At 38.8% G+C, this 27,640-nt stretch overlaps 1 protein-coding gene and 1 long non-coding RNA gene across 3 annotated transcripts in view; one reads left to right on the top strand and one right to left on the bottom strand.

Moving 5' to 3' along the window:
* LOC126939842 (uncharacterized) overlaps nt 1-27,640 on the bottom strand; it is a 175,368-nt gene that overhangs the window by 88,112 nt on the left and 59,616 nt on the right. The window lies entirely within an intron of this gene.
* On the top strand, nt 1,106-27,476 carry LOC126939644 (myosin-4). 2 transcript variants are annotated; one of them, XM_050765182.1, is made up of 40 exons: nt 1,106-1,128; nt 1,332-1,380; nt 3,880-4,122; nt 4,551-4,694; nt 5,056-5,212; nt 5,952-5,979; nt 6,074-6,188; nt 7,022-7,114; nt 7,270-7,333; nt 7,484-7,582; nt 7,706-7,809; nt 9,931-10,069; nt 10,666-10,784; nt 10,886-11,035; nt 11,584-11,754; nt 13,278-13,587; nt 14,449-14,519; nt 15,105-15,192; nt 15,275-15,392; nt 15,704-15,827; nt 15,922-16,058; nt 16,189-16,444; nt 17,109-17,351; nt 17,666-17,842; nt 18,062-18,207; nt 18,486-18,576; nt 18,662-19,051; nt 19,538-19,664; nt 20,091-20,209; nt 20,337-20,533; nt 21,985-22,168; nt 22,248-22,413; nt 22,511-22,635; nt 22,905-23,213; nt 23,819-24,022; nt 25,375-25,500; nt 25,591-25,761; nt 25,848-25,952; nt 26,049-26,144; nt 27,226-27,476. In XM_050765182.1, the coding sequence occupies exons 3-40, from the start codon at nt 3,919-3,921 to the stop codon at nt 27,376-27,378; spliced, it is 5,820 nt and encodes a 1,939-aa protein (XP_050621139.1). In that variant the 5' UTR covers nt 1,106-1,128; nt 1,332-1,380; nt 3,880-3,918; the 3' UTR covers nt 27,379-27,476. The 2 variants fall into 2 exon arrangements, with proteins under 2 accessions (XP_050621139.1, XP_050621140.1); XM_050765183.1 differs by lacking the exon at nt 27,226-27,476 and adding an exon at nt 26,678-26,725 and having other exon boundaries at nt 1,107-1,128.

Raw genomic sequence — 27,640 nt, forward strand, 5'->3', positions numbered from 1 at the left:
CAATGTATCAGAGATAAATTCTAAGTCAACAGAATTATAAAAACAGTGATCTCATTAATCAGTAATGTAAGCCAGCAGATGATAGTTGAAAATATCTCACCAGATCTCAGTTAGGGTCACACTTAGAGTAGGTATGTTTCCTGTCATATTCAGTAACAGCTGTGTATGTAGCAAAACCATCAAAAGCCAGTTTATGAGTATTATGGGCATACGTGATGGCCCATCCATCTTTTCAATCCACAGGGAGAATATTGTGGATACCATGACTTTCCTCCCACCTTAAATAAAAATATGCGGTACCCACCTCATTAGAGCTATAGCTAGTCATGAGAGTCTGCCCATGAACTAGGAATGCATGTTTGTGTCTCCTTCCATTAGGCAGTGGAAACATGCATGGAACATCACACAGCATCCTGTTGTTCCTTCAGTGAAAACTTACAAGCTGGAGATATCCATGGAAAGTCCTCCAGAAAAAGAACAGAAGTGTTTATATCTATTCTAAATCCCTTATGCCTCCCCTAGTGGTCCATCACCACTGCCTAATCTGAGAATTCACTTTCACCTTCATATTTAGACTTTCAGACTTTAAAAGAATCTATCACCAGTCTTTCTAAAATCCAGACTGTGGCTAGGAATCTTGTCTTAATATCCATCACTCACTGCTTCCAATCATAGCGTCAGATCTAAAATTCATTCCAGACTCCTTAAAGGCTCTAAGAACCAACAAATTAATTAATCCTAAACTCCTCACGTCAGACTCATTCTGTTGGACCAGTTTTATAGGCAGAGGAGTAAATGGGAATCTGGTTTTGAATTCTGTGATGAATGATGCAACAGTCAAACTGGAGAAACAGCGTTAGAAGCCCTGAATCCCCATCCCCTATCAAATGCCTATAAAGAACCCTAGATCATCCTCTGTCAAATTATTTATAGGTGTCAAGAAATATTTCTAATTATATCCATTCACAGCCACAGTCAGTGAATATTGTGCAAAGAGATTGCCAAAAATGGTTTTGCCAAGTAGGTTCCCAGCTAGGACAGCTGAGGTGGCTGCTGTGTTTGCAGAATGGTCTCTATAAAAGTGAAGCTGAGATGCCTCGGTCCCGTCCTTCCTCAAAATTCTTGAAGGTATGTATATGTGGAAGAACACTTACTTTTACATTCCTGATGATAATGATTTTTCATTTAAGGGATATCTACTGCTTCCCAAATTTTAAGTATTCTTTCCAACATTCTTAAGGATGACATTGTACACAATGTAGTTACCAGTATTTTGTGACTAAATGGGGAAAAAAAGAATCCCGCATTCTTTTTATTTTTTCTTTCAACAGTAGTTGTCTGCTTTGAGCCTGCCACCTTCTTCATCTGATAATACGAGAGGTAAGAATAATTTATTATTATGCTCTAAAGAACAAAGGAATCTCTATATTGCTACATCTTAATGAGCTACCATTTTATTTCCTAGTTTAGTATTGGGAATAGGATATCAGGGCAGCTGTTCCTTAAAAATGACTTCTCATAAAATTTTGACTTTTCAGGACACTTAATCAAACAAAACTTCATGAAACTTCTCTTTCACATGTTGTTAGAACTTCAGAAAGAATGCAGCCATCATATGTAATATTTAATATGAACTACTACTCCAACATAACCCATAAGGATATATCAGAGAGACGGAATGATAAAATCAAGATGTGTTTATCTGGAAGTTGATATTTCTAGGTGCCCATCCAGGCTTTTCACTGATTCTATTTGCCTGGGTCAAGCCAGTTAGCCTTTATGTATCTCGAAATACAGTGTGTTGCAGTGGAATTAACAAACCTGCAGTTAGCTGAACAGGACTCATGTCCCAGCACTGCCACTTATCATCCACCTCTGTGACATGGAATGACCCTTAACCTTTCTAGGCCTTAGTTTCCTCATCAGTAAACAAGGAAGCTGGATTCTATTGACTGCTAAGGTCCTTCCAGCTCTTGCCAACTGTGACTGAAGTCAGTGGTTTTCAAGGACACCTCCACAGAATCAAAACATTTAATGGAACTCTGCTAATGGAGAATCAAAACATGTAATGGAATCCTGCTAATTGTGCATGTGCAGACATGTACTTTTAGTATTATGTTAAGGGTATATATAATCACGAAAACCTATTCTACACTTAAGAATTATTTTAAATGAATTTATATTTAACATGGCAGCTATATTCATTTAGAAAAGAACAGAAAACACTGTTCATGTGGAAATGCTGCTTCCTCAAACTTGAGGCAAAGATCACTGTGTGGGTGGATTCAAGGACCCCTTGCAACAACCTGAGGCTCTGTGGGGGCTTGATCCACAAGTTGGGAAACAATTAATCTATAATAAGACAGGAGATGGGAAGGGTAGCAATCATCTTTCTGTGTTTCCTGAATTCACTGCATTATAGTAATCTCCACGTGGCCGTGTGTTGTTAATTCAAAGTTGCCTGGTGTAAAAACAAACACAGAAACAAAATATAATGTAATATAATAACATTTCTTCTTCAAAGAAAAAAAATCTAACATTAAATGATCCAATATATGTCCCCTGAAAATATGTCTAAGTTTCACAGTGTCATCAGGACGCTTTTACAGGTAAGACTGATTTTGAAAATAGAGTATGTGGAAATTCCATACTTAACATTTTAAGTTGAGGGAAAGTTTAAGGCGGATAACAAAAGATCAAGACTCTGGAAGGCCTGCAGAAGATGGTGGCTATTGCTGTTGTTGCCATCATTGCTGTCATTGTCGCTGGCAACCAACACACTTCTGCTCCCCCGAGGTCACCTTCTTTTATTCTGGCCGCTCACCCTGTCCTTGCCATCAAGACAGCAGGACTTATTTTATTTTCTCATAATTAATTTGCCAGTGGGGAAAATTTTTAAAGTTCATTTTGGCTTGAAACTTTATACTGGCTATCCATATCAGAAAAAGTATTTAGAAGATTAGGTGGTATTTTTACAAAGAGGAGAAGAAAGAGATTATAAACCTAAGACAGTAAGAATCAGATTTTTAAAATCTATTATATTGAAATCCAACTAAAAACAAAGAGAAATACAGACTAAACATACACAATCACTATAAAATTTTATTAAAAATCAAGAAGTTCTTTTTCTCCAAGAATCTTTTAAAGTTGTTTTTGGTTTAGATAATACTTCTGACTTTCAAACAATTTAAAAACTAATAAAAGAGACTTTAATTTTTACTTAGGGCAAAATTATACATTGGATATTCAGCTTTCATTATAGTTATTTTTTCCCTTTACTTACCTGTCAGTTAACTAGATGTTTATTTGTAATTATTAGATCTGGACTTATGTCCTGAAAGAACAGGTGTACCTGTCCACGTTCGATTTTAGTAAGTCTGACATCCAATTTTAGTAATTGGGTATGAGAGGAATATTTGCCCAAAGATCTGTATTTGAGTTTTTAAGACAGGTTCACTTATATTGTAAAGCCACTGGAAACAGTTATTGTCCATTTCTTCATATCATCACAATGTTAAGAGGGGGAGGTTGGAAATAAGAAAGAAAAGAAAAGCAGCAAGAAAAAGAAAAAATTCTGAACATGCTTGGAGCATCACAAATGTTGCTGATTGAATGTTGATTCCTCCACATTTCTCAACTAAGGTTTACAACATAGAGGAATGAACTTAGGCTTAAAGTATCACAAAAATTAAGCTATCAACATAGTGCTTTCAAATCAATGAGCTGATCTCTCAGCTCCTTGATATAGTACACAGGAGTGGTCCCTAAAGGCAGGGGTGAGGAAACAAGCATGGAAAATTAAGCACATTAATATGAAATCAACAGAACAATTCTCCACCCCAGCCCTGAATCATCATTTGGCTCTGTTTCTTCCTCTAGGTACACCTAGTCCAGAGCTGCCATCAGTAACCTGCAGCCATGAGTTCCGACTCCGAGATGGCCGTTTTTGGGGAGGCTGCTCCTTTCCTCCGAAAGTCTGAAAAGGAGCGAATTGAAGCGCAGAACAAGCCTTTTGATGCCAAGACATCAGTCTTCGTGGTGGACCCTAAGGAGTCCTACGTGAAAGCAACAGTGCAGAGCAGGGAAGGGGGGAAGGTGACAGCCAAGACCGAAGCTGGAGCTGTGAGTAAAAACATCTGGAGCTGATTAGACTCTGCCTCATTTGGGGTTAATTTAGGTGATACTTTTTTTTTTTTTTTTTTTTTTTTGAGACGGAGTCTCGCTCTGTCGCCCAGGCTGGAGTGCAGTGGCGCGATCTCAGCTCACTGCAAGCTCCGCCTCCCGGGTTCACGCCATTCTCCTGCCTCAGCGTCCCGAGTAGCTGGGACTACAGGCGCCCACAACCGCGCCCGGCTAATTATTTTTGTATTTTTAGTAGAGACGGGGTTTCACCGTGGTCTCGATCTCCTAACCTTGTGATCCGCCCGCCTCGGCCTCCCAAAGCGCTGGGATTACAGGCGTGAGCCACCGCGCCCGGCCGATACTTATTTTTTGACCTGGCCTTTTCTACTACTTATTTGATGTGCACTGGCTCCTTCTTTTCTTAACAGACTGTAACGGTGAAAGACGACCAAGTCTTCTCCATGAACCCTCCCAAATATGACAAGATTGAGGACATGGCCATGATGACTCACCTGCATGAACCTGCTGTGCTGTACAACCTCAAAGAGCGCTACGCAGCCTGGATGATCTACGTGAGTACCCTTTCAACATTATTTGTCACTCACTCCACATACTACACATTAGCCAAAATAAATTAAGGGCTTTAAATAAATTTGGTTATTGCAGTGTTCTTTTATGACCAATCATTTGGTTAATGTTGTAAACTCTGATATGTTTTAAAATGTACATGTGGAAAGCCATTTACTTAACTGAATTAGTTGAAAAACTGAAGTATTTTGTGCAGCAGTAATGATGGAGGGAGGCAACAAATGAATGAAACTTTATGAGAACTAACACAGTACTTAGGTCTCCCTCTGCTTGCCCTTAAAGCAGTATTTCCAAGGTAGATAAATAAAGTGATTGCTGATTGAGCAACCCTGTCCTTTCCCACAGACCTACTCGGGCCTCTTCTGTGTCACCGTTAACCCCTACAAGTGGCTGCCAGTGTACAACCCTGAGGTGGTGACAGCCTACAGAGGCAAAAAGCGCCAGGAGGCCCCGCCCCACATCTTCTCCATCTCTGACAATGCTTATCAGTTCATGCTTACTGGTGAGTGAGAATTACAGTTTCCATAGTCATTTGTAAAAGAGTTGTATACTGATATCAGAAAAAACATGGGGCTAGTATTCTGAGAATAAATGTTCAGCACAAACATGATAATAGAAATAATAAAATTAGGGAAATATATTTAGAATAAAATGCACTAGTTCCAAACAGAGAAGAATTTTTGTTTAGATTTCTATGCTAAGCACTAGTTCCAAAAATAGGGGAAATTTTGCTTAGATTTCTGTGCTAAAATCCAAATTAACTAATGCTAGTTCTACCTCAAAATTAATTAAATTTAGGCATCAACTCTGCATTTGAATTATAGATAATACATAATCTCTCCTAAAAAGTAAGTTTTGAAGTCTCACAGTGACAAGTTATCACAAGCACAGTATAAAACTTTAAATTGGACATTAACAACCTGACATAATTTTGAACTATGAACCAGGTGACAGGATGGGACACAAAATTGTTATTAATCTGATATTGATAGATTATTCTCATGGATAAAATGGTAAAATGATGCATTACATAGTCTATACATTAGAAATGTAATGGGATTATTAATTAGTACATCTTTGATACTTATTTTTAGAAAAACCTTACGAGAAGCAAAGCACAAATTCATATAGTTATTTTTGCAAATGGGGAGTTTTAAAAGACAATTTTGAGTTTGTAAGTACTGTGTTGCTGTGTGTTAAGGGTGTTTTTCTAAATATTATCTTTGGTTTCTCTTTCACAGATCGTGAAAACCAGTCAATCCTGATTACGTATGTAGATTTCACTACTTTCTTTCTGTTTTGATCATTGTAGTGGCTACTACTACCTTAGATTCTGAACTTTTCTTCTGTTTGAACTTGATAGTGGAGAATCTGGTGCAGGGAAGACTGTGAACACAAAGCGTGTCATCCAGTACTTTGCAACAATTGCAGTTACTGGAGAGAAGAAAAAAGAGGAACCTGCCTCTGGCAAAATGCAGGTGGGCATGATATTCATCTAAGGACAGAATAACAGATTTTAAAATCTAACCACTTGCCCATCAACAGTAGACTGTATAAAGAAAATGTAGTATGTATATACCATGGAATACTACGCAGCCTTAAAAAAGAACAAAATCATATTTTTTGCAGCAACATGAATGCAGTTGGAGGCCATTGTCCTAAGCGAATTAATGCAGGAACAGAACACCAAATACAGCATGTTCTCTTATAAGCGGGAGCTAGACATTGAGCATGCATGGGCATAAAGATGGGAAGAACAGACACTGGAGACTACTAGATAGGGAAGGGTAGGAGGGAGGCAAAAGCCAAAAAACTACCTATTGGATACTATCTATGCTCATTACCTGGATGACAGGATCATCCATACCTCAAATCTCAGTGTCATGAAATACACCCATGTAACAAACTTGCACATGTATCCCCTGAATCCAAAATAAAGGTTAATTTTTTTAAATTGACCATGGTGCTTCAAAATCATAGCAGCCCATTGCCAAGTGATGCCAGAATTTGGAAAATAACTCTTGGAAGGGCTTGTGAGAATGAGATGAATAGGGCAACGTATTGGCAAGTATAATAGGAAAAATTCTCACAATCATTTTTTAGGTGCTTTTCTGGGCCTGGGGGATGCAGAAGTCAAGACCAGGTCACTGGAGTGTCCCACTCCCCTTCCCAATTTACCTTCCTTTAACTCATTTTAGAAAGCCTTTCTCAAAGCTACAGAATACTGTTCAGGGGCAATGGGGAACGGAAAGAGGTCAATGGCAAATTATTTACTGCAACTTTTTTATCTGTCTTATTCATTTCTCTTAAGGGGACTCTTGAAGATCAAATCATCAGTGCTAACCCCCTACTGGAAGCCTTCGGCAATGCCAAGACCGTGAGGAATGACAACTCTTCTCGCTTTGTAAGTCTCTTGATCTTCATTTTCACGTGAGGATCATTTCACTGGCTCTTCTGTGCATGCGGTGTCAACATTTTTTCCATCTGCTTGGTCCACAGCTAAAAAAAATAGCTTCTGACTTTTAATGTGTACAACAATCCCTCCTTTTCCTTTTTAAGGGTAAATTCATCAGGATCCATTTTGGTGCCACAGGCAAACTTGCTTCTGCAGATATTGAAACATGTAAGTTAATAAATATTAGTGATTGAGAATCTTTTTCTTTGTGGGTACATGTTGGAAAATCCTGTACTTATTTCTGTTGTGTGAAATTTTCAAACACTAAATTTTTCACTGTGGTATCTGCTTTCAAATGAGCTTAATCTGACTTTCCAGATCTGCTAGAGAAGTCCCGAGTTACTTTCCAGCTAAAGGCTGAAAGAAGCTACCACATATTTTATCAAATCATGTCCAATAAGAAACCAGAGCTCATTGGTAAGAAACATCTTTGATTTATTTCTACCAAAGAAGAATAACAGCCCTTCTAAGAAGCCCCTCTGAAATGTTTCTGATGACCAAGTAACGCTGTCTATATATTGTTCTTTTCCATGTGTTCAGAAATGCTTCTGATCACCACCAACCCATATGACTTTGCGTTTGTCAGCCAAGGGGAAATTACTGTGCCCAGCATTGATGACCAGGAAGAGCTGATGGCCACAGATGTAAGTAATAGGTACAAAGTAGTAAGCAGTAAATTCATTTTCCAGTGTACAACACTCTCCTCTATTAGGGTGGAAAGCAGTGGCAGAAAGACTATAAACAGGTAATACAACCCTTTGGACTTTCTTACTCTTGGAAACAAATTATAGGATATTTCAAAATCCTCCCCTTACATGTGTTAAAAAGCCTGTAATAAATGTTGGGTCTTTAGTATTCCTTAGCTAGTAGGCTCCTTTTATTCTATCTTATTAGTCATTTTTGGTTGATATTTATGGTCCAATATTGATGTTTCTCTGCTATTTTATGCCAGACCCCACACCCAAGATCCTGGGAAGGAACTGCAATATTATTACAACTAAACATGGAACTCCCACTGTTCTTCTGCAGTCACATGTAAACATAAGCCTCATTTTGAATAAACCTCTGTGGGTTAATAATATATCCCTCTCTACTCTCCAAGCAACATTAGAAGAAGTGGGTTGTCTACTTCAGAAACATTCACTTTGGGGACTCCATAAGCCTTTATATTTATTTTTGAAACTACACACTCTTTCCCCACTACCACCTCTTTTTTAAGGAATATTACTTTTTGGCTTACTTTCTTTATATGTAAACTTTATATATATTTCATGTTTTCTTTTGATTTCTGAATAATCTTCTTTATTTTTAACTTTAATATCAATGGGACTATCCCAAAACTCCCAAGTTAGGGTTGACAGCGCTTTTGCAAAAATGCTTTTTCTATTAAAATATTATTCTCGAGAAGTCAATAATTCATTTGTGTGGCTTCATCTTATAAATATCAGCTTGTACTCTCTATAACTTACTATTATCTTTGTCTGTCCAAAAGTGATAGGGAGTTAAGAAACACACCCTAGGCCGGGCGCGGTGGCTCAAGCCTGTAATCCCAGCACTTTGGGAGGCCGAGACGGGCGGATCACGAGGTCAGGAGATCGAGACCATCCTGGTTAACACGGTGAAACCCCGTTTCTACTAAAAAATACAAAAAATTAGCCGGGCGCGGTGGTGGGCGCCTGTAGTCCCAGCTACTCGGGAGGCTGAGGCAGGAGAATGGCGTGAACCTGGGAGGTGGAGCTTGCAGTGAGCTGAGATCCGGCCACTGCACTCCAGCCCGGGTGACAGAGCGAGACTCTGTCTCAAAAAAAAAAAAAAAAAAAAAAAAAAAGAAACACACCCTAGTCTGCGAGGTTAAAAAAATGTAGCAGTCTTGCTCTAAGTCTTCCGTAATAATGTCTAGTTTCTGTAAATAGGTAGGGTTAGTGAGCCGGAAGAGGAAGGCAATAATCTGGGGAAAGAGTCTTGGTAAGAATGGTAAATAAACGCATTTTCCTCTGCCTGCTCTGAATCCTGCCCCCATTTAAAAGCCTTTTCAAAGCCTATGTGGGCAACTAAAAAGGTAATCAAAATTCTATAGAGAAAAAAGACACAGAAATATTACACTAAACGGCAAAGTTCCTTCTTTTCACAAATGTCTCTTCTCTGCATGAGAAATAAATGACTAGGTAAAGTTTGCTACCCCAGGCATCTCATGGTCAGCTGAGCTGTGGCTTGCTATCAGAGACGCATGTGGAGAAAGACTCACAGCCATTGCTGTTCTCCTCATACCCTCTTTCCAACTTTATCGCTCACACTCATTAGAGTGGGAAGGTAGACTGGGATTATGTATTAGGATAAGACAAATAGGAGAAGAAGGAGCAACAGAGAGACTTGCGAGACTGGAGAAAAGAAACAAAAATAGCCAAGAGACCATGAGGAGCATGGGCCTGAGAAGCAAAGGGGGGCTGGGGTGGAGAAAAGGGGCAAAGTACTAGTCTTGGCATCCAAAGTCATGGCTCTGAGTCCTGGTTCAGTGAGTGTGGACAAGTCACATCATATTCTGTGACCAAATGGACTCCTGACTCAAATGGAAAGACGGATGCATCCCTCTTGGTGTTGCCATGTGGATCAAAAGGTGAAGCATATGACTACCTTTTGAAGATGGCAAAGTGCTAGTCAAACATAAGGCAAGGCAAGATGAGAAAAAAGTGGGAGACAGCCCCGGTGTTCTGAGGGAGTGTTCCATGGTGCCAATTGGGGATGAGTAAATTCAACTCTTTTGACAGAGTGCTGTGGACATCCTGGGTTTCACTGCTGATGAAAAGGTGGCCATTTACAAGCTCACTGGAGCCGTGATGCATTACGGGAACATGAAATTCAAGCAAAAGCAAAGGGAAGAGCAGGCAGAGCCAGACGGCACAGAAGGTACCACCCCCCGTTGCTATCTTCCACTTGACAGAACTGACACAGTGAGCTTTTCAGAGGCAGAGACCGTGTTTTTACTTTCTCTGACCTAGTTCGTGAAGGGCAAAAGTATTATGAGAAGGAAATTACACACTGCCTGACGTTTTACATTATTGAGCAGATTTGTGATTTCTGCTCATTCCATTCTTCACTGGCTTTTCGTAAGCTCATATTTGCTATTTGACTAATACATTTTTTATTTCAGTGAATAATCTGTGTGCCCACATGCACTGGAAGAAACAGAGATCTGAATATTTCTGTCGCTACTCCTCTAGGTTAGGGTTTCTCAAATTATTTTTATCTGTGGTCTACTTTTGCAACGTTAAATATCACAGAGAGTATCGATTCCCCAACCTCCAATTTATCATCACAAGAAATGACTAAAATTAGTGAAAGTGGTGGCAATGCTTTTGAGGCAATATGAACAAATGAATAGGTTTCAATGACATTTGCACATATTACTTTTTGAGTAAAACCTTTTTTCTTTGTCATCATCATTTAAATTTTAAATTGTGTAAGCCATGGTCAGTTTCACCATTCTCACCTTGTTCACACAGTTGCTGACAAAGCTGCTTATCTGACAAGTCTGAACTCTGCTGACCTGCTCAAATCCCTCTGCTATCCCAGAGTCAAGGTCGGCAATGAGTTCGTCACCAAAGGCCAGACTGTGCAGCAGGTAAACATGACTTAAACTCTCTGATTTATTTGAACCGCAAGTGACTCAGGAGTTCATCACTGTTTTCAATTTAAAAAACTAAACTATCACTCCTATTGAAGGTGTACAATGCGGTGGGTGCTCTGGCCAAAGCCATCTACGAGAAGATGTTCCTATGGATGGTCACCCGCATCAACCAGCAGCTGGACACCAAGCAGCCCAGGCAGTACTTCATCGGGGTCTTGGACATTGCTGGCTTCGAGATCTTTGATGTGAGTTGTGAACTGACAGAAGATTAGTAAGTGCAAATCCTCAGTCATTTTATCAATCTTGTTAGAGCATACAAGATCACTTTTACAAAATGTACCTTACAAAATGTTCAAATGTAATTCCTACTGAAAAGAGTCTTTGAAAAGATATGAAAAGTAAATAGGTATAAATAGGAAAAGAGAAAATTCTATTCTTTTCAGTCTAGAAGTCTCAAAAGTTGATTCCTGAGAGGTTAAAATAGTCAAAATCTATCCTGGATCCAAGCAGATGAGCATAAAAACACCTTTTTAAAATTACTCTAAGGGAATATTTTAGAATCCTCATTTAACAGTATTTTGCCTAGTATGCATGATCTCATGCAGTTACTTGGAAAACAAGTATTCAAAGAATCAATTCTACTTTGTTTAGAATTATGTACTAGGAAAACAATCTGAAGGTTTATAATTTAATAAACCAAAATGCTTTAAATTCATAAGAAAATACTAATAGATACTCTGTAGATAGAATACTTAAGTTATGAGTAATTTCCTATATTTATCTTGTCCTGTAGTTCAACAGCCTGGAGCAGCTGTGCATCAACTTCACCAACGAGAAACTGCAACAGTTTTTCAACCACCACATGTTCGTGCTGGAACAGGAGGAGTACAAGAAGGAAGGTATCGAGTGGGAGTTCATTGACTTCGGGATGGACCTGGCTGCCTGCATCGAGCTCATTGAGAAGGTTCATATGACTTTTCTAGCTTTCAAAACATGAAAACCAAATTGCTTGCCTTTCTGTGCTTAATCACACTCCCTGTTCTCAAAGAACAAGCAGTGCTGTTTCCTGACACACTCGTATATTCTGATTGGATATGAGGTATGTCCCAAGCAATCTGTTATTAATAAGTAGAGCAGTTTGTAGAAAAATGATTCTCACTCACACACACATGGATTCGCATTTATCCCTCTAAAAACTTAATTCTCTCTTTTATTCTTACATGATTTCATGCATATGGGAGAAAGGGATGAAATTACAGCTATTCCTCTGGGTTGTGTAATTAACCCTGGTGCACCCATGACAGTGTATTGTGCAGGTATCATCATCCCTCATGTGTAACAAGGCAGGCTCTGTCAACATGTCTTAAAGATCGGAAGGTTAGTCCTTCAACTCTTGCAGTCATTAAGTCTTTCTCCATTCATGATAACTACTGAGTAAACACCAAACCTCTGTATCACTTACCTAGAAAATGGGCCCTGAATTCTCCATTATTAAGGGGGTGGAGCAATAGTTACATCAGATCTAGATATGTTAACACTCATCAAGCAATCGTTAAACACTTCCAAAAGTATCTTGGGAGCTTGTCATGTACTTGTTGATATCAATAAAGTGTATGTGTGAACCCTACCCTAAGCAGTGGGAAGGGAAGAGTAAATGCAATCGCCACCCAGGAAAACTTAAAATACTCAGGTTAAAATTCACAAAAATATGAAAGGTAAGAGCTTCACAGAAGACTAGGTCTGCGTAATTTGGGGAAAAGATATGTTAATTTGGTGATATAATATCTCTACTATTCATGAAAACTTTATGGTCCTCAGAAAAGGCATTTATTTTATTCTCTAGTATTTCAGTTTCTGTATCACCGAAATACTCTTAGGGATACAATTTGTGAATTTGTTAAATCATCAATGTTGAATTTTCTTTCACTCTTTCCTATCAAATACATTAAGAAAAAAGCCAAACTCTTAGAAAGCAAAACCAAATTACTATCATTTAACTCCACAGTGGTGGAGAACATAGGCTAAAGTACAGAATTTTAATGATACAACATAAGATGCACTTTTCCCCTAGGAATGGATCATTTTTAGTCCTTACACATAATCTCTCTTCCCTTCATACTTCTGTCACCTCTAGATTCGAGGTAAAGGAAGTTATATTGTCAGTAGGAAAGAAAGTAGTCAGATATATACATTTATGGAATAAAGAATTCAATTTTGAAGTGATGTTTTCAGAATCTGGTTTTATACACTGAACATAAAGTGTGCCAAATGGTTCAGATGTTTTTTTTTTTTTTTAACTGAGTCTTTCTAGCAAGCATATTTCCCATATGTTCTGGGTACATAATGATTACTTTACATGTCATGCCTGTTTAATTTATCATTCAAAGTCTTCTTTTGAAACACTGTATTTTCAGTTTTCCATCAACCACATGGAGCATAACGTTCTGAGGGGCTCATGATATATCATCCCTTTTTTCCTGTTCTTAGCCTATGGGCATCTTCTCCATCCTGGAAGAGGAGTGCATGTTCCCCAAGGCAACAGATACCTCCTTCAAGAACAAGCTGTATGACCAGCATCTTGGAAAATCCAACAACTTCCAGAAGCCCAAGCCTGCCAAAGGCAAGGCTGAGGCTCACTTCTCGCTGGTGCACTACGCCGGCACCGTGGACTACAACATTGTCGGCTGGCTTGACAAGAACAAGGACCCCCTGAACGAGACTGTGGTGGGGCTGTACCAGAAGTCTGCAATGAAGACTCTGGCTTTCCTCTTCTCTGGGGCACAAACTGCCGAATCAGGTCATGTTTAATAGCATTAATATGTTACAAGAGTACAAAATAGATAAACACTGTTCAACAGAGACATATGTGGTTACAGCAAAACCTAACACGAAAACACTGGCCAATAGGCGCCTAATGAAAGAAAGTGTATTTAATAACCACGGTACAGTTTTACAGTCATAGACTTTCAGAGCTAAGTGACACTGGATCATTTAGCCCACAGCCTGATTTCATTGATGAGAAAACACGAATCTCAGACAGGTTAAGTGATTTGCTCAGGATCATAAAACTAATGTGTATCATTTTAATAGTATTGGTTCTTTCAAGGTTCTCCAGCTAGGCTGGAGATAAGGAAATCCTTTGTCAGGGCCCTAGTGCTTGCGGAACTGAAGTTCTGTTCTCTTAAGTGCCCTAACACCAGATGTGCAAGTAACACCATAGAAACACAGGCAAATGGGAGCCAGGATTTCCCTGCAGGCGAGCAGAGGCTCACCTACCTGGGACCAAGTGTGCAACTCTGCCTGTTCTCTGAGTGATACCTGCACACACGAGGCATTACTACTCTGTCTCCTTGGCCCTTCCTTCAGAGAACAGACATTGCTGACTTGGAGTAGGAGAGTCCCATCCCCTACCCACATCTACCCTTTACACTCGCAATTCTTTTGTCGTTGGTTTTTTCCTGAATGCCTATCACGTGAGACAAATCTATGATTCTCTTAATCTACAATTGAGGGAGGAGAGATATGGAAAGAATAGGAATGATGCGAGTGAATGAGAGCAAATTTAAATTCTAAAGGGGATTTTGGCAGTCCTGATGTCTATGGATAGTACTTGAAAGGCTGTGGCAAATAACTTTAATTTTTCCACTTTGTTTTTTAGAGGGTGGTGGTGGAAAGAAAGGTGGCAAGAAGAAGGGTTCTTCTTTCCAGACAGTGTCAGCTCTTTTCAGGGTACAGTATATTCTTGAATTACAGATAAATACTTTCATTAAAAAACTAAAGTATCAAAACAGAAAATTTTTTTAAAGATATCTGTGGTGAAAGTGAATAAAGTAGTACAGTATATTTTTTAGTAGACTACTAAAGGTTTTGTAAACTTTTTAAATGCCTTAGGGAAAAAATTAACAACAAAAAAAAACAAACTATGTATCTCTTCACATCAATCTTTATGATACGTGAACCACTGCCCCTGAGTCCTACATCCAAGAGATCTGGTATTGCACAAATTTCACATGAAATCAAACCTTCTTTTAAAAATAACCACTGTATTCAATTACATCTCCTTCATGTGACAAAAATCTCAATACAAAGTTCCTCTGACTGGTGGTGCTTGAGAATAACAAACTGAAATGAACTGATTTTGTGTAATCCGTAATTTCCTACCTATGCTCCATATATGTGATTCCTCTCTGTTATGAAAATTTGTTTTTCCTTGAGACAGCTCATTAAAATGTGAAATGAAAGACAAACATTGATAGGGACTGTCATGTAGATGCAACTAGAAATGAGTATAAAACTTTTCATGTGGTTCCACAGGAGAATTTGAATAAGCTGATGACCAACTTGAGGAGCACTCACCCCCACTTTGTGCGGTGCATCATCCCCAATGAAACTAAAACTCCTGGTAAGACATTTCTGATATCCAGACAAGCTCCAGCGTGTGTGCAATAGACCAGGAAGTATGGCATGTGGATTCATTCTTTTAGGTGCCATGGAGCATGAGCTTGTCCTGCACCAGCTGAGGTGTAACGGGGTGCTGGAAGGCATCCGCATCTGTAGGAAAGGATTCCCAAGCAGAATCCTTTATGCAGACTTCAAACAGAGGTTTGTGTCTCATTATTTTTCCCTTTCAATGTCTTAGTATACATCAAAATCACTGTATAATTCAAACATTTTAAAACTTTTCTTTGAAAAGTGACATGCAATTATTTTAAAATTGATCATAAAAGACAGAATCCTAGGTTTATATTATCGTAAGTTTGTCATAATATCTTTCCAAGTTTTACATAAAGCACTGTCTGACTTTTTAAATGGCATTTTGTTCACAAAAAATTTCAGTGATAGCTACCAAATGTTCCACTGGTTTTTTTTCGGTGAAGAAAAACCACATTTTTATATTCTTTTTATTCTGACAGATACAAGGTTCTAAATGCGAGTGCTATCCCAGAGGGTCAGTTCATTGACAGCAAGAAGGCTTCTGAGAAACTTCTAGGGTCTATTGACATTGACCACACCCAGTACAAATTCGGTCACACCAAGGTATCACCAGTCCAAATTTCTATCTGTCATAATTCTATCACTTTTAGACTTTCTCCTAAGTGGAAATAACATATTTAACTTGTTCTTTCATAAGGTTTTCTTTAAAGCTGGCCTGTTGGGAACTCTAGAGGAAATGCGAGATGAAAAGCTAGCTCAACTCATCACGCGCACTCAAGCCATTTGCAGAGGGTTCCTGATGAGAGTGGAGTTCAGAAAGATGATGGAGAGGAGGTGAGAGCCCACACACAAGTCTTCCTTCTCCACACTTTCATAAATGAATCCACTGCAGTCATTACTTTTGTTGAAGGATGATCACTTTCCACGTTATTCTCCATTTGCATCTTTTTTTCTTTTCCTACAGAGAGTCCATCTTCTGCATTCAGTACAACATCCGTGCTTTCATGAATGTGAAGCACTGGCCCTGGATGAAGCTGTATTTCAAGATCAAGCCCCTCCTCAAGAGTGCAGAGACAGAGAAGGAGATGGCCAACATGAAGGAAGAATTTGAGAAGACCAAAGAAGAGCTGACTAAGTCAGAGGCAAAAAGGAAAGAACTAGAAGAAAAGATGGTGACGCTAATGCAAGAGAAAAATGACTTACAACTCCAAGTTCAAGCTGTAAGTATTATACATTGCACAGTTCAGCCACATCCTATTGTTTTTAATGTTTTAAAATGAATGGTTTCTACTGAAACATTTGTTCTGATTGTTTGCTGTTCAAAAACACCAAGACTCGGGCATAAAGAAGCAATAGATGCAAAGTCACATATTATGCTGCACATGTTCATATGTGCATTCATGCATGGTTTGCTCATCAGTGAGCAAGATCATAAAAATATCAATAGACATTTTCCTTTCTTTATGGAACCTTCTCTCAGATCAGATTATTCTTTCTTTAGTATATTTTTGTGCATAAAAGAGAAGTTACGTTGTTTTTACCAGGGCAGAGAAATGGCTAAATTAATCCCCTCTTAAATGTGAGAAAACTGAGTCCTACAATGAATGAGTGACTTTTCCAAAGTTGCAAAGGTTAGTATAGAGGCAGATTTTTGTCAAATTTCCCTGATTTGGACTTCCACACATGAATATCTGAAGGAAATTTGTTATTATACTTGATCAGTAGATGACAATATTAACATTTTGTCCGTTTCATTTTAAAAGTTAGGAACTTGTATACATGTTGACCAAACTGGCAGTCACTGAAGTTTCCACCTTTTAATAAATTATTGTGTGCTTGTAGATATAGCTCAGACAAATGAAAATGCTTAATTTCTCCCTGTAGGAAGCAGATGCCTTGTCTGATGCAGAGGAAAGATGTGATCAGTTGATTAAAACCAAAATCCAACTTGAGGCCAAAATCAAAGAGGTGACTGAAAGAGCTGAGGATGAGGAAGAGATCAATGCTGAGCTGACAGCCAAGAAGAGGAAACTGGAGGATGAATGTTCAGAACTCAAGAAAGACATTGATGACCTTGAGCTGACACTGGCCAAGGTTGAGAAGGAGAAACATGCCACAGAGAACAAGGTACAAATCATGATCCATTTTAGAATATTTATAAGTACCTTGATACTGAAGTATTTTAATTAAAAATTTAATCTGAAGATGATTGAATATGAAAAATACCACTGTCATAACTATGTCATCTCTTTAGTCTTCACCACCTCAATCTACTTACTTGACCTTTGCCTCATATTTTTTCAGCCATTATAGGCCTGTGTTACCTTCTGGTTCTCATTTTCCATCTCAGGCTGACATTATCCTAAGATACTACAGTATCATGTTTTTCATCAAGATAATAGGTTGTCATTGACATTCCAGTCATCTGTTCAAATCTAAAGGTGAAAAACCTCACAGAAGAGATGGCGGGCCTGGATGAAAACATTGCAAAGCTGACCAAGGAGAAGAAGGCTCTCCAGGAGGCCCATCAGCAGACCCTGGATGACCTGCAGGTGGAGGAGGACAAAGTCAACACTCTGACCAAAGCTAAAACCAAGCTAGAACAGCAAGTGGATGATGTAAGTGTGAAAAAGAAAATGTTTCCCCTTGCGATGAACTAAACAACTGTGACACAAAACCAGCACTGATGCTCGTAAGCCTTTAACGCTTGGTCTGTGAATAAAGTTCTTGTGCTATTTGTTGTATCTTTAAACTTTTTTCTTATGTATCTTTGAAGGCTACTAGCATAGGGTTCAGTGCTTAAGAGCTGAAATAAATAAAATACATTATAAATTTAGCTTGAAGGATCTCTGGAACAAGAAAAGAAACTTCGCATGGACTTAGAAAGAGCCAAGAGAAAACTGGAGGGTGACCTAAAATTGGCCCAAGAATCCACAATGGATATAGAAAATGACAAACAGCAACTTGATGAGAAACTCAAAAAGTAAGTATGGTATAATTCAGCTATAACCTGCTTGTTGTATGTCAATGCAAATGAAACATACGCTAAAAAGATCTCCAAAACATTACATCATGACATATGGAAAAAAAAATGACATCTTTGACCTTTTTATTTAATTAAACTAATACATTATTAACCTGTCAAATATTGTACTACTCACTCCTTCAACACCAGTAGTATAAAAAAAAACTTAGATTATACATAGAAAAGAAGATTGGTAAGAGAACTGATTATAAGCTAATGTACTGCTCTTCTAATAGGAAAGAGTTTGAAATGAGCAATCTGCAAGGCAAGATTGAAGATGAACAAGCCCTTGCAATGCAGCTACAAAAGAAGATCAAAGAGTTACAGGTAAGTTATAACCTCCACCTTTTCTGAGCATTACAGGAAACAGAATTGACATAAATTCACATTAATGTGGACATATCACAACCAGGCCCGCATCGAGGAGCTGGAGGAGGAAATCGAGGCAGAGAGGGCCTCCCGAGCCAAAGCAGAGAAGCAGCGCTCTGACCTCTCCCGGGAACTGGAGGAGATCAGCGAGAGGCTGGAAGAAGCCGGTGGGGCCACTTCCGCCCAGATTGAGATGAACAAGAAGCGGGAGGCTGAGTTCCAGAAAATGCGCAGGGACCTGGAAGAGTCCACCCTGCAGCATGAAGCCACGGCAGCTGCTCTACGGAAGAAGCATGCAGACAGTGTGGCTGAGCTTGGGGAGCAGATTGACAACCTTCAGCGCGTCAAGCAGAAGCTGGAGAAGGAAAAGAGTGAGCTGAAGATGGAGATCGATGACCTTGCTAGTAACATGGAGACCGTCTCCAAAGCCAAGGTCTTCATTAACTTGTGCCCTTTTCATCTTTATTTGCAATAATTCAAAATGACCAAGTTTATATATGACTATTTTTAGCCAAATTACATAAACATTAGATGTCATCTAAAGCTTAAACTTACTCCTAGTACACATTATTGTATTGAATCACTTAAGTTCTCTTAACTTCTTTGTACAAACACTTTAACCTTTGATACTATTACCATGAAAAAAATATATAATTTAAAAAAGGTTTATCTAAAAACCATATTCTACATGATGCAGAATTTAAATGATGTTCACACTTTCAAAGAGAATATAATTTTGACAATCATGTGTTCATTATTTAGCCAAATTAAATGCCTTTACTACTGTATAGCCACCATGCAAGATTGATAGAAAAGTAAATAAAAATCAACCTCTTTCCACAGGTAGTTACAGATCTCTAAATCCCAGCCTCTGGAATAAAAATGTATTGTCTCTTCCTGTTTTCTACTCTCACCCCAGGGAAACTTCGAGAAAATGTGCCGCACCCTAGAGGACCAGCTTAGTGAAATAAAAACAAAGGAAGAGGAGCAACAACGCTTAATAAATGAGTTGTCAGCCCAGAAGGCACGTTTACACACAGAATCAGGTCAGTAAATAAATAACATCAGCCTTCAGAGAGGTGAGGAATGAAAGGCAAGCCTTTACCTATCAAATACAAGTACTTTCTCAAGCTCTGTACGTTCATTTATCACGTCTTACATATTCCTCCATCTTTTTGTTATGAGACAGTAAAATGCAATGATTCTAAGCTACAATTGAGGGAAAAAATTAAGCTCCCTGGGCTCAGGAGATTTTTGTTGCCTCAGCATTACTCAAAAAGTCTCGAATTCTAAAATATCAAAGAAAACTCACACATTTTTTAAAAAGCAAGAAATAACCTTCTCAACAGCACTGAAAATCTTGAGGGTTTTTTTCATCATATGAAATAAGAGGGTTACAATGTTATTCCATTCTTTAAATTACTGTTTACCTAGACAACAGAACTAAATCATTGATGTTTTGTCTTCCACAGGTGAGTTTTCGCGACAGCTAGATGAAAAAGATGCTATAGTTTCTCAGCTATCCCGAGGCAAACAAGCATTTACACAACAGATTGAAGAACTAAAGAGGCAGCTAGAAGAGGAGATGAAGGTGAGAATTCTCCAGCTGATACTTTCAATCACTTGAATTGTGCAACATAACACACTATTGAACTTTGCACAGAGAATTTCAATGATCAGAAGATAAACTTATATCACATACTTTTTGGTTGGTCTAGGCCAAGAGCGCTCTGGCCCATGCCTTGCAGTCAGCCCGCCATGACTGTGACCTGCTGCGGGAACAGTATGAGGAGGAGCAGGAAGCCAAGGCTGAGCTGCAGAGGGGAATGTCCAAGGCCAACAGTGAGGTTGCCCAGTGGAGGACCAAATACGAGACGGACGCCATCCAGCGCACAGAGGAGCTGGAAGAGGCCAAGTATAGGCTTTTAGTGCGGGGCAACGGGCTGGGGAGCAGGAAGAAATAAAAGTGAAGGCAGTGAAGGAAAAATAGAAGAAAGAGAATATTCCAGGCATGGGGAGGAGAGATGAAAGACTTCAGCATATTTTATTATACGGTGGTGGATTCCACCATATTCTTCTTCTTAAAGTCCACTGTATATCCACTGGAGAATGGAATGAGACCAGATCCTTCTACCCATTCTGGTCCAGAGCATCTTAAATTTCTTTCCACAAAGATGGATTATTAATTATCAGAATATTCTTTATGAATTAAATAGAATTAGTATCTTTCAATAGAAGGAAAAATTGAGACATTGAGACTATCTGGTAAATTATTATGAGTATTACAATGAACAATAATCAGTTTTTCCTTACCTGGAGTATTGGATGTTTAGATTAAGGTTGTCATATGCTGTCATTATTTCAATTAACAACCTATATCGATGAATGTATTCACTAATTACACATACTGTTTGTGGACTACAGGTCATGAGATTTACACATTTACACATAGAAGGAAAAAAAGCATTATATTCCTAGTGAAGGAAGCCTTTCTAAATTTAATTTATCTCAGTAGTTGTTAGAATTAAACAGAATGAAAGAGTTTAGCAAGCATTTCCAGAGGGAGTTCTAGATAAGAGTGTGGGCTGGGAAAGGTCATGAATTGCGTAGGTTAGTGAAAAGAGTAGTAGATAAGATTTTGGAGGAAATTTGGGAAATGCAGTAATGCAGTAATACTTATTATCGGAGGCCACCAAACCCAGAAAGTTACTGATTCATTGTATGACCTTGAACATATCACTCTGGGCTGCTGTTTCCTCATTTGCAAAAGAAAGAGACCCATACTAGAAAATGCTTAAAGATACTATTCAATGCTAACCATTCCTTGGTGATATGCCTCCTGTTCATGATTGCCATTTCTTCCTCAAAGTAAATAAAACTCAGCCCTTTTCCACAAGTAGTTACAGATCTCTAAATCCCAGGCTTCAAAAGAGAAATGTATTGTCTCTTCCTGTTTTCTACTTCTCACCCCAGGCAAACTTCAAGAAAATGTGCCACACCTTGGAGGACCAGCTTAGTGAAATAAAAACAAAGAAAGAGGAGCAAATTTTCACATTGTCCACTCAGCTCTAGTGCTAACTTATATTCTCTCTCTCTCTCTTTCTTTCTCTCTCTCTCTCTCTCACACACACACACACACACACACACACACACGTGCTTTGTAAACATGTTTGGCAGTACCTGAGATGGATAACAATAAGAACTCAACAGGAAACCAGAATTCTAAGAGAGTGAAAATATTTAGAAAAATTCAACAACTTGTAGACAACTCTTGGGGAAATATGCTTTCCTAGTCAGCAGCTTTATAAAGGGCACTGTGGTGACTCTGAATCTGCTCTTGGTCACTCATACTGACCCAATTTTCAGGAAGAAGCTGGCCCAGCGTCTGCAGGATGCTGAAGAACATGTAGAAGCTGTGAATTCCAAATGTGCTTCTCTTGAAAAGACAAAGCAGAGGCTACAGAACGAAGTAGAGGACCTCATGATTGATGTGGAACGATCTAATGCTGCCTGCATAGCTCTCGATAAGAAGCAAAGAAACTTTGACAAGGTGGTCCACAGTACCAGCTCCCCGGGGGGAAACTGACATCATTCTTGGTTTCAAAGGCTTATTTTCTATATACTTCCAGATTCTGGCAGAATGGAAACAGAAGTATGAGGAAACTCAAGCTGAACTTGAGGCCTCCCAGAAGGAGTCCCGTTCTCTCAGCACTGAGCTATTCAAGGTGAAGAATGCCTATGAGGAATCCCTGGATCATCTTGAAACTCTAAAGCGAGAGAATAAGAATTTACAACGTGAGTCATTGCAATCGTTCTATTTCAAAAATGGTAGGGAGATATCTTTTCAATTTTTCTTTCTACTGAACTGAAATTTGGTACTTTATTATTATAGAGGAGATTTCTGACCTGACAGAGCACATTGCAGAGGGTGGAAAGCATATCCATGAACTGGAGAAAGTAAAGAAACAACTTGATCATGAGAAGAGTGAACTACAGGCTTCCCTAGAGGAAGCAGAGGTATATTTTTCATTTGCTTAGCTCTGCATTATAAATAAATTGAAAATTAATAGCAACTGAGATCTCTATCATGTTGCAAATCTTTAGGGGATAACACATGTAATTCAGTGAAAAATACTGAATTGTACCTTGAGAATGCAGAGCTAATAGGATACATTAAGACGTATGATAGTTTGTGGGTTTTGTAATGCCTTCTTGGAGAAATTATCATAATGTGAAAGAAATAAAAAGCTCTTTAGGTAACCTAAATAAATGTTGCTTTTATTAAGGCATCTCTTGAGCATGAAGAAGGCAAAATTCTTCGCATTCAACTTGAGCTAAATCAGGTGAAATCTGAGATTGACCGAAGAATTGCTGAAAAAGATGAAGAACTCGATCAGCTAAAGAGGAACCACCTCAGAGTTGTGGAGTCAATGCAGAGTACACTGGATGCTGAGATCAGGAGCAGAAATGATGCTCTGAGGATCAAGAAGAAGATGGAGGGAGATCTTAATGAAATGGAAATCCAGCTGAACCATGCCAACCGCCAGGCTGCTGAGGCACTAAGGAATCTTAGAAACACACAAGCAATACTGAAGGTATGTATGCTGGGGAAAATACACATAGTGTTGTACAGTCTCAGTGGCATTGTGTAACTCAAATTTTCAAGTTTTATGAGGACTATGTGTCATAAATCACCTAAGCATCATGGTAATCAGTTCAAAATTATACGCACAAAACTGAAAAAGAGCTTAATTCTGAAAGGCCCAGGATAGATTTTGCTTTGTTATCTGCAGAAAGCACTGTGGTGAGGGGTAGGGAGACAGAGGAAGTGATGAAAGAGTTTGGCTACATGCCACTGCTTAAATCACTTCATTAATCTGGACTTCAATTGCTTAATATGTAAAATAACACCATTGGACTAACTGAAGTCTAAGGATACTTTCCTGATCCAAAATTTCATAGAGCTAGCCATGGTATTTTTTAATGATTCAGGGTCTAAAATAATAAAACATCATGCTCTTTTGAGTAGAACTGCAACCCTCAGCTACAAAGAATTTATTATTAAAGGTACTTGCAGATTGTTCCTATCTAATCGTACTCTAAGTCATTAAGATCAAAGAGTGTACATGACCATAAGTTTGCACTTGCTTTAAGTGGAGCATAAGTAAGAGGCTTTTTTCTCTTTTTTCTTTCTGGGTAGGACACTCAGCTACATTTGGATGATGCCATCAGAGGCCAAGATGACCTTAAGGAACAACTGGCAATGGTTGAGCGCAGAGCTAACCTGATGCAGGCTGAAGTTGAAGAGCTCAGGGCATCCCTGGAACAGACTGAGAGGAGCAGGAAAATGGCAGAACAAGAGCTTCTGGATGCCAGTGAGCGTGTGCAACTTCTGCACACTCAGGTGAGGTTCAAGACTATGGTTTAGCAAATGTACTCCCTGAAGCTGAAGACAATTTGAGAAGGTAAGCTTGTTTATAAAGCAAAACATAATCTTGGCAGGTGCCCCTTCCTGGAGCTCTAGAAAATGTAGAGGGTGCTGTAAGGATTTACTGGGACCTAGCTGGTTCACGAGTATATTTATGGGCTGGCATAATCATGTTGATTTGAAATAATCTGGAATTCTAGAAACTTTTATTAAAAAAGCACAGAAGACCACCTACAAATAAACATACACACAATATTTGTAGCTGTCTTGTCTTACGCAACTCTAAGCTACAAAAAGATAGGCAAATCAAATAGAGGAGAAAAACAAACAGCCACCAAATGATATTTATGTATCACATATGCACAGAATGCTAACCTCATGGGATACAAAGAGAAGCTCTTCAGTTCAGATTCATGGAGGCCATTATTAATACTAGTTAGGATTTGTTGTATATAGTGAATGTGTTAAATAAATGGTGGTATATCCTCACAATGGCTAATATGTAACCACTCTAGTATGCATTTATTGCCATGGGAAGATGTTTACGGTATAGTAAGCTAAAAAAGCAACTTAAAAATAATATAGGATGTGTGATCTTTTTTCCCATATAAACATACAGGAAACATCCAGAAAGATAAATAAAAGTTTATCCTTTATCTCTGGTGAGAGCACAGTGATTATTTTTTGTCTCTTGTCTGCTAATTTGTATGTTCTACTATCTTTTACAATAAATATTACTGTATACTTCAGAAAGTTGCACTATATAGACATAACTATTATAGAAGTGTTAAAATCACATGCTTTATATAACTTTAAAATCAAATTAATATGCAACCTTTTTCTTATTAACAGCATCTGAAGTTGACTATTCCAAATACTGTCAACTTGCCAAAAACAGAAGGGATTCTTGGTTCATTTTTATCCCAACAAGACTACTATTTATGCATTTGTAATATGGAGCCAACCAACATGAGTTAACAGCTAAGAATTATGGATTCATTTTAAATGAGCTGTGGTGTGGTGCTGCATGGCACAGCACTTTGAGTTTTGTGGGTTGTGTTTCATGTTTACAGATGGCAATTGGTAATAGTTGAATATGTTTGATATCAGAAATTAGATTTTACCTAGAATAATTTAGAAGTGTGATTAATAATAGAGATATATATAGAAAGGAGAAAAGGCATAAACTTAGAACTATCTTCTAACTTGGTTTTTATTCTAAACATTTCTTATGATCAATAATTTATGCCTGTATACACTAGGTAAAATGACAATGTGAATTGCTATAATTTAATGTGCTTCTCTTCTCTTTCATTAATTTGAAACAGAACACCAGCCTGATCAACACCAAGAAGAAGCTGGAAACAGACATTTCCCAAATCCAGGGAGAGATGGAGGATATCATCCAGGAAGCCCGCAATGCAGAGGAGAAGGCCAAGAAGGCCATCACTGATGTAAGCAAGATGAGCATTTGTCTTACTGACACATGCCTGCTGCCTGCTATCACCAGAATTCATTATTTTCATGATTTATTTGCTAACTAGGCCGCCATGATGGCTGAGGAGCTGAAGAAGGAGCAGGACACCAGCGCCCACCTGGAGCGGATGAAGAAGAACATGGAGCAGACGGTGAAGGACCTGCAGCACCGTCTAGACGAGGCTGAGCAGCTGGCCCTGAAGGGCGGGAAGAAGCAGATCCAGAAACTGGAGGCCAGGGTGGGTCTCCACAACTTCACTCAATTCCTAGCCTACTCATGTGGCCAGTTATAGCCAAACTGGTGACTGTCTTTGTTCCCTTCCAGGTGAGAGAGCTTGAAAGTGAGGTGGAAAGTGAACAGAAGCGCAATGTTGAGGCTATCAAGGGTCTTCGCAAACATGAGAGAAGAGTGAAGGAACTCACTTACCAGGTGACCACTGTTTTCACATCTTCCAGGCCTACAGCTTTCAAGAAAATAATGAGTTGTTTTAAAATAATGGCACTATCTATTTGCCCCCTCTTTCAGACTGAGGAGGACCGCAAGAATGTTCTTAGGCTGCAGGACTTGGTGGACAAATTGCAAATCAAAGTCAAAGCTTACAAGAGACAAGCTGAAGAGGCTGTGAGTATCTCCACAGTGGAAATGAAAGGTTCAGATGCAGATCCAGGTTTTGTGGGGCCGAAAGTTTATAGAATTTAGGGGGCTTTCTTTAAATTGGGAATGCATAATTAGGTATAAACATGAATATTTAGAATGAGAAAAATGAACCATAAATTACTGGAGCCTTAGCGATTTGAGCTTATTTCTTCCAAGACCTGTTTAAGCAATTTTCCAGACAGGTTAACATAGAAATGTTTCTTGGTTGCAATCCACTTCCCTCCCTATCTAGAACATTCTACAGCCCCCAACTCATATGGATTTGTGCAAATGAGGGTATGAATTCTAAGCCTCATTTAACTTCATGATAAATCCATCTTGGAACTTTTGTTTTTCAATTTGGCTGCAGTTATCTTTTTCATTCTGTTAATTCTGAAACCTTCCTTAGGGTTCTTGGCACCAAATGCCACTACCGCACCTATTTTTTAAAGTTTGTTTTTTAGAAACAAGATTGAATTCAGATCCCTGCTACTTTGTTCTTCTGGTTATCATTGCAGCCTCTTCAGTTTTCCAGAAAGAGAGTCAAGTGAGAAAGAGACTTGAGGAGGGTCATAAGCACATTCATTTACATAGGCAAGTTTGTGGGATGCGTTGCTCTCAAATAACTATGTTACTAAAGAATAAGGCTTTTTTCTTTTTCTTTTTCTTTCTTTTTTTCTTGAGACAGAGTTTCGCTCTTGTTGCCCAGGCTGGAGTGCAATGGTGCAATCTCAGCTCACTGCAATCTCTGCCTCCTGGGTCCAAGAGATTCTCCTTCCTCAGCCTCCTGAGTAGCTGGAATTACAGGCATGCACCACTACGCCGGGCTAATTTTAGTAAAGACAGGGTTTCACCATGTTGGCCAGGTTGGTCTCAAACTCCTGACCTGAGGTGATCCACTGGCCTCGGTCTCCCAGAGTGCTGGGATTACGGGCGTGAGCCACCACGCCTGGACAACAGACCCTTTTTCTTTCTCATTCATGAGGCAAATACTGAAGTAACAAAAGCAATAACAATCAGAAAATGTCCAATTTTCTTGTTATCTCAAATGTATCTCTGTTCTCAGGAGGAACAATCCAATGTCAACCTTGCCAAGTTCCGCAAGCTCCAGCACGAGCTGGAGGAGGCCGAGGAACGGGCTGACATTGCTGAGTCCCAAGTCAACAAGCTGAGAATGAAGAGTCGGGAGGTTCACACAAAAGTCATAAGTGAAGAGTAATTCATTCTAATGGAAGAAAATGTGGCCAAAGAAATGCACAAAATGTGAAGTTCTTTGTCACTGTCCTGTATATCAAGGAAATAAAATCTTTAGATAATTTTGCATCTAAAAATACATTTGTCCCTTAATTATAAGCTCTTTGTGCTATTAGAACTAATGCCTTTATTCAACATTTGTGGAGCTCCTACTATGTGCAATCAGAGATGACAACAAAAATGAATGTGGGCAGTGAACTCAACTTTAATAGAAGGTAAATGAAATA

Source organism: Macaca thibetana, chromosome 16, assembly GCF_024542745.1.
Source record: "Macaca thibetana thibetana isolate TM-01 chromosome 16, ASM2454274v1, whole genome shotgun sequence".
NCBI lineage: Eukaryota > Metazoa > Chordata > Mammalia > Primates > Cercopithecidae > Macaca > Macaca thibetana.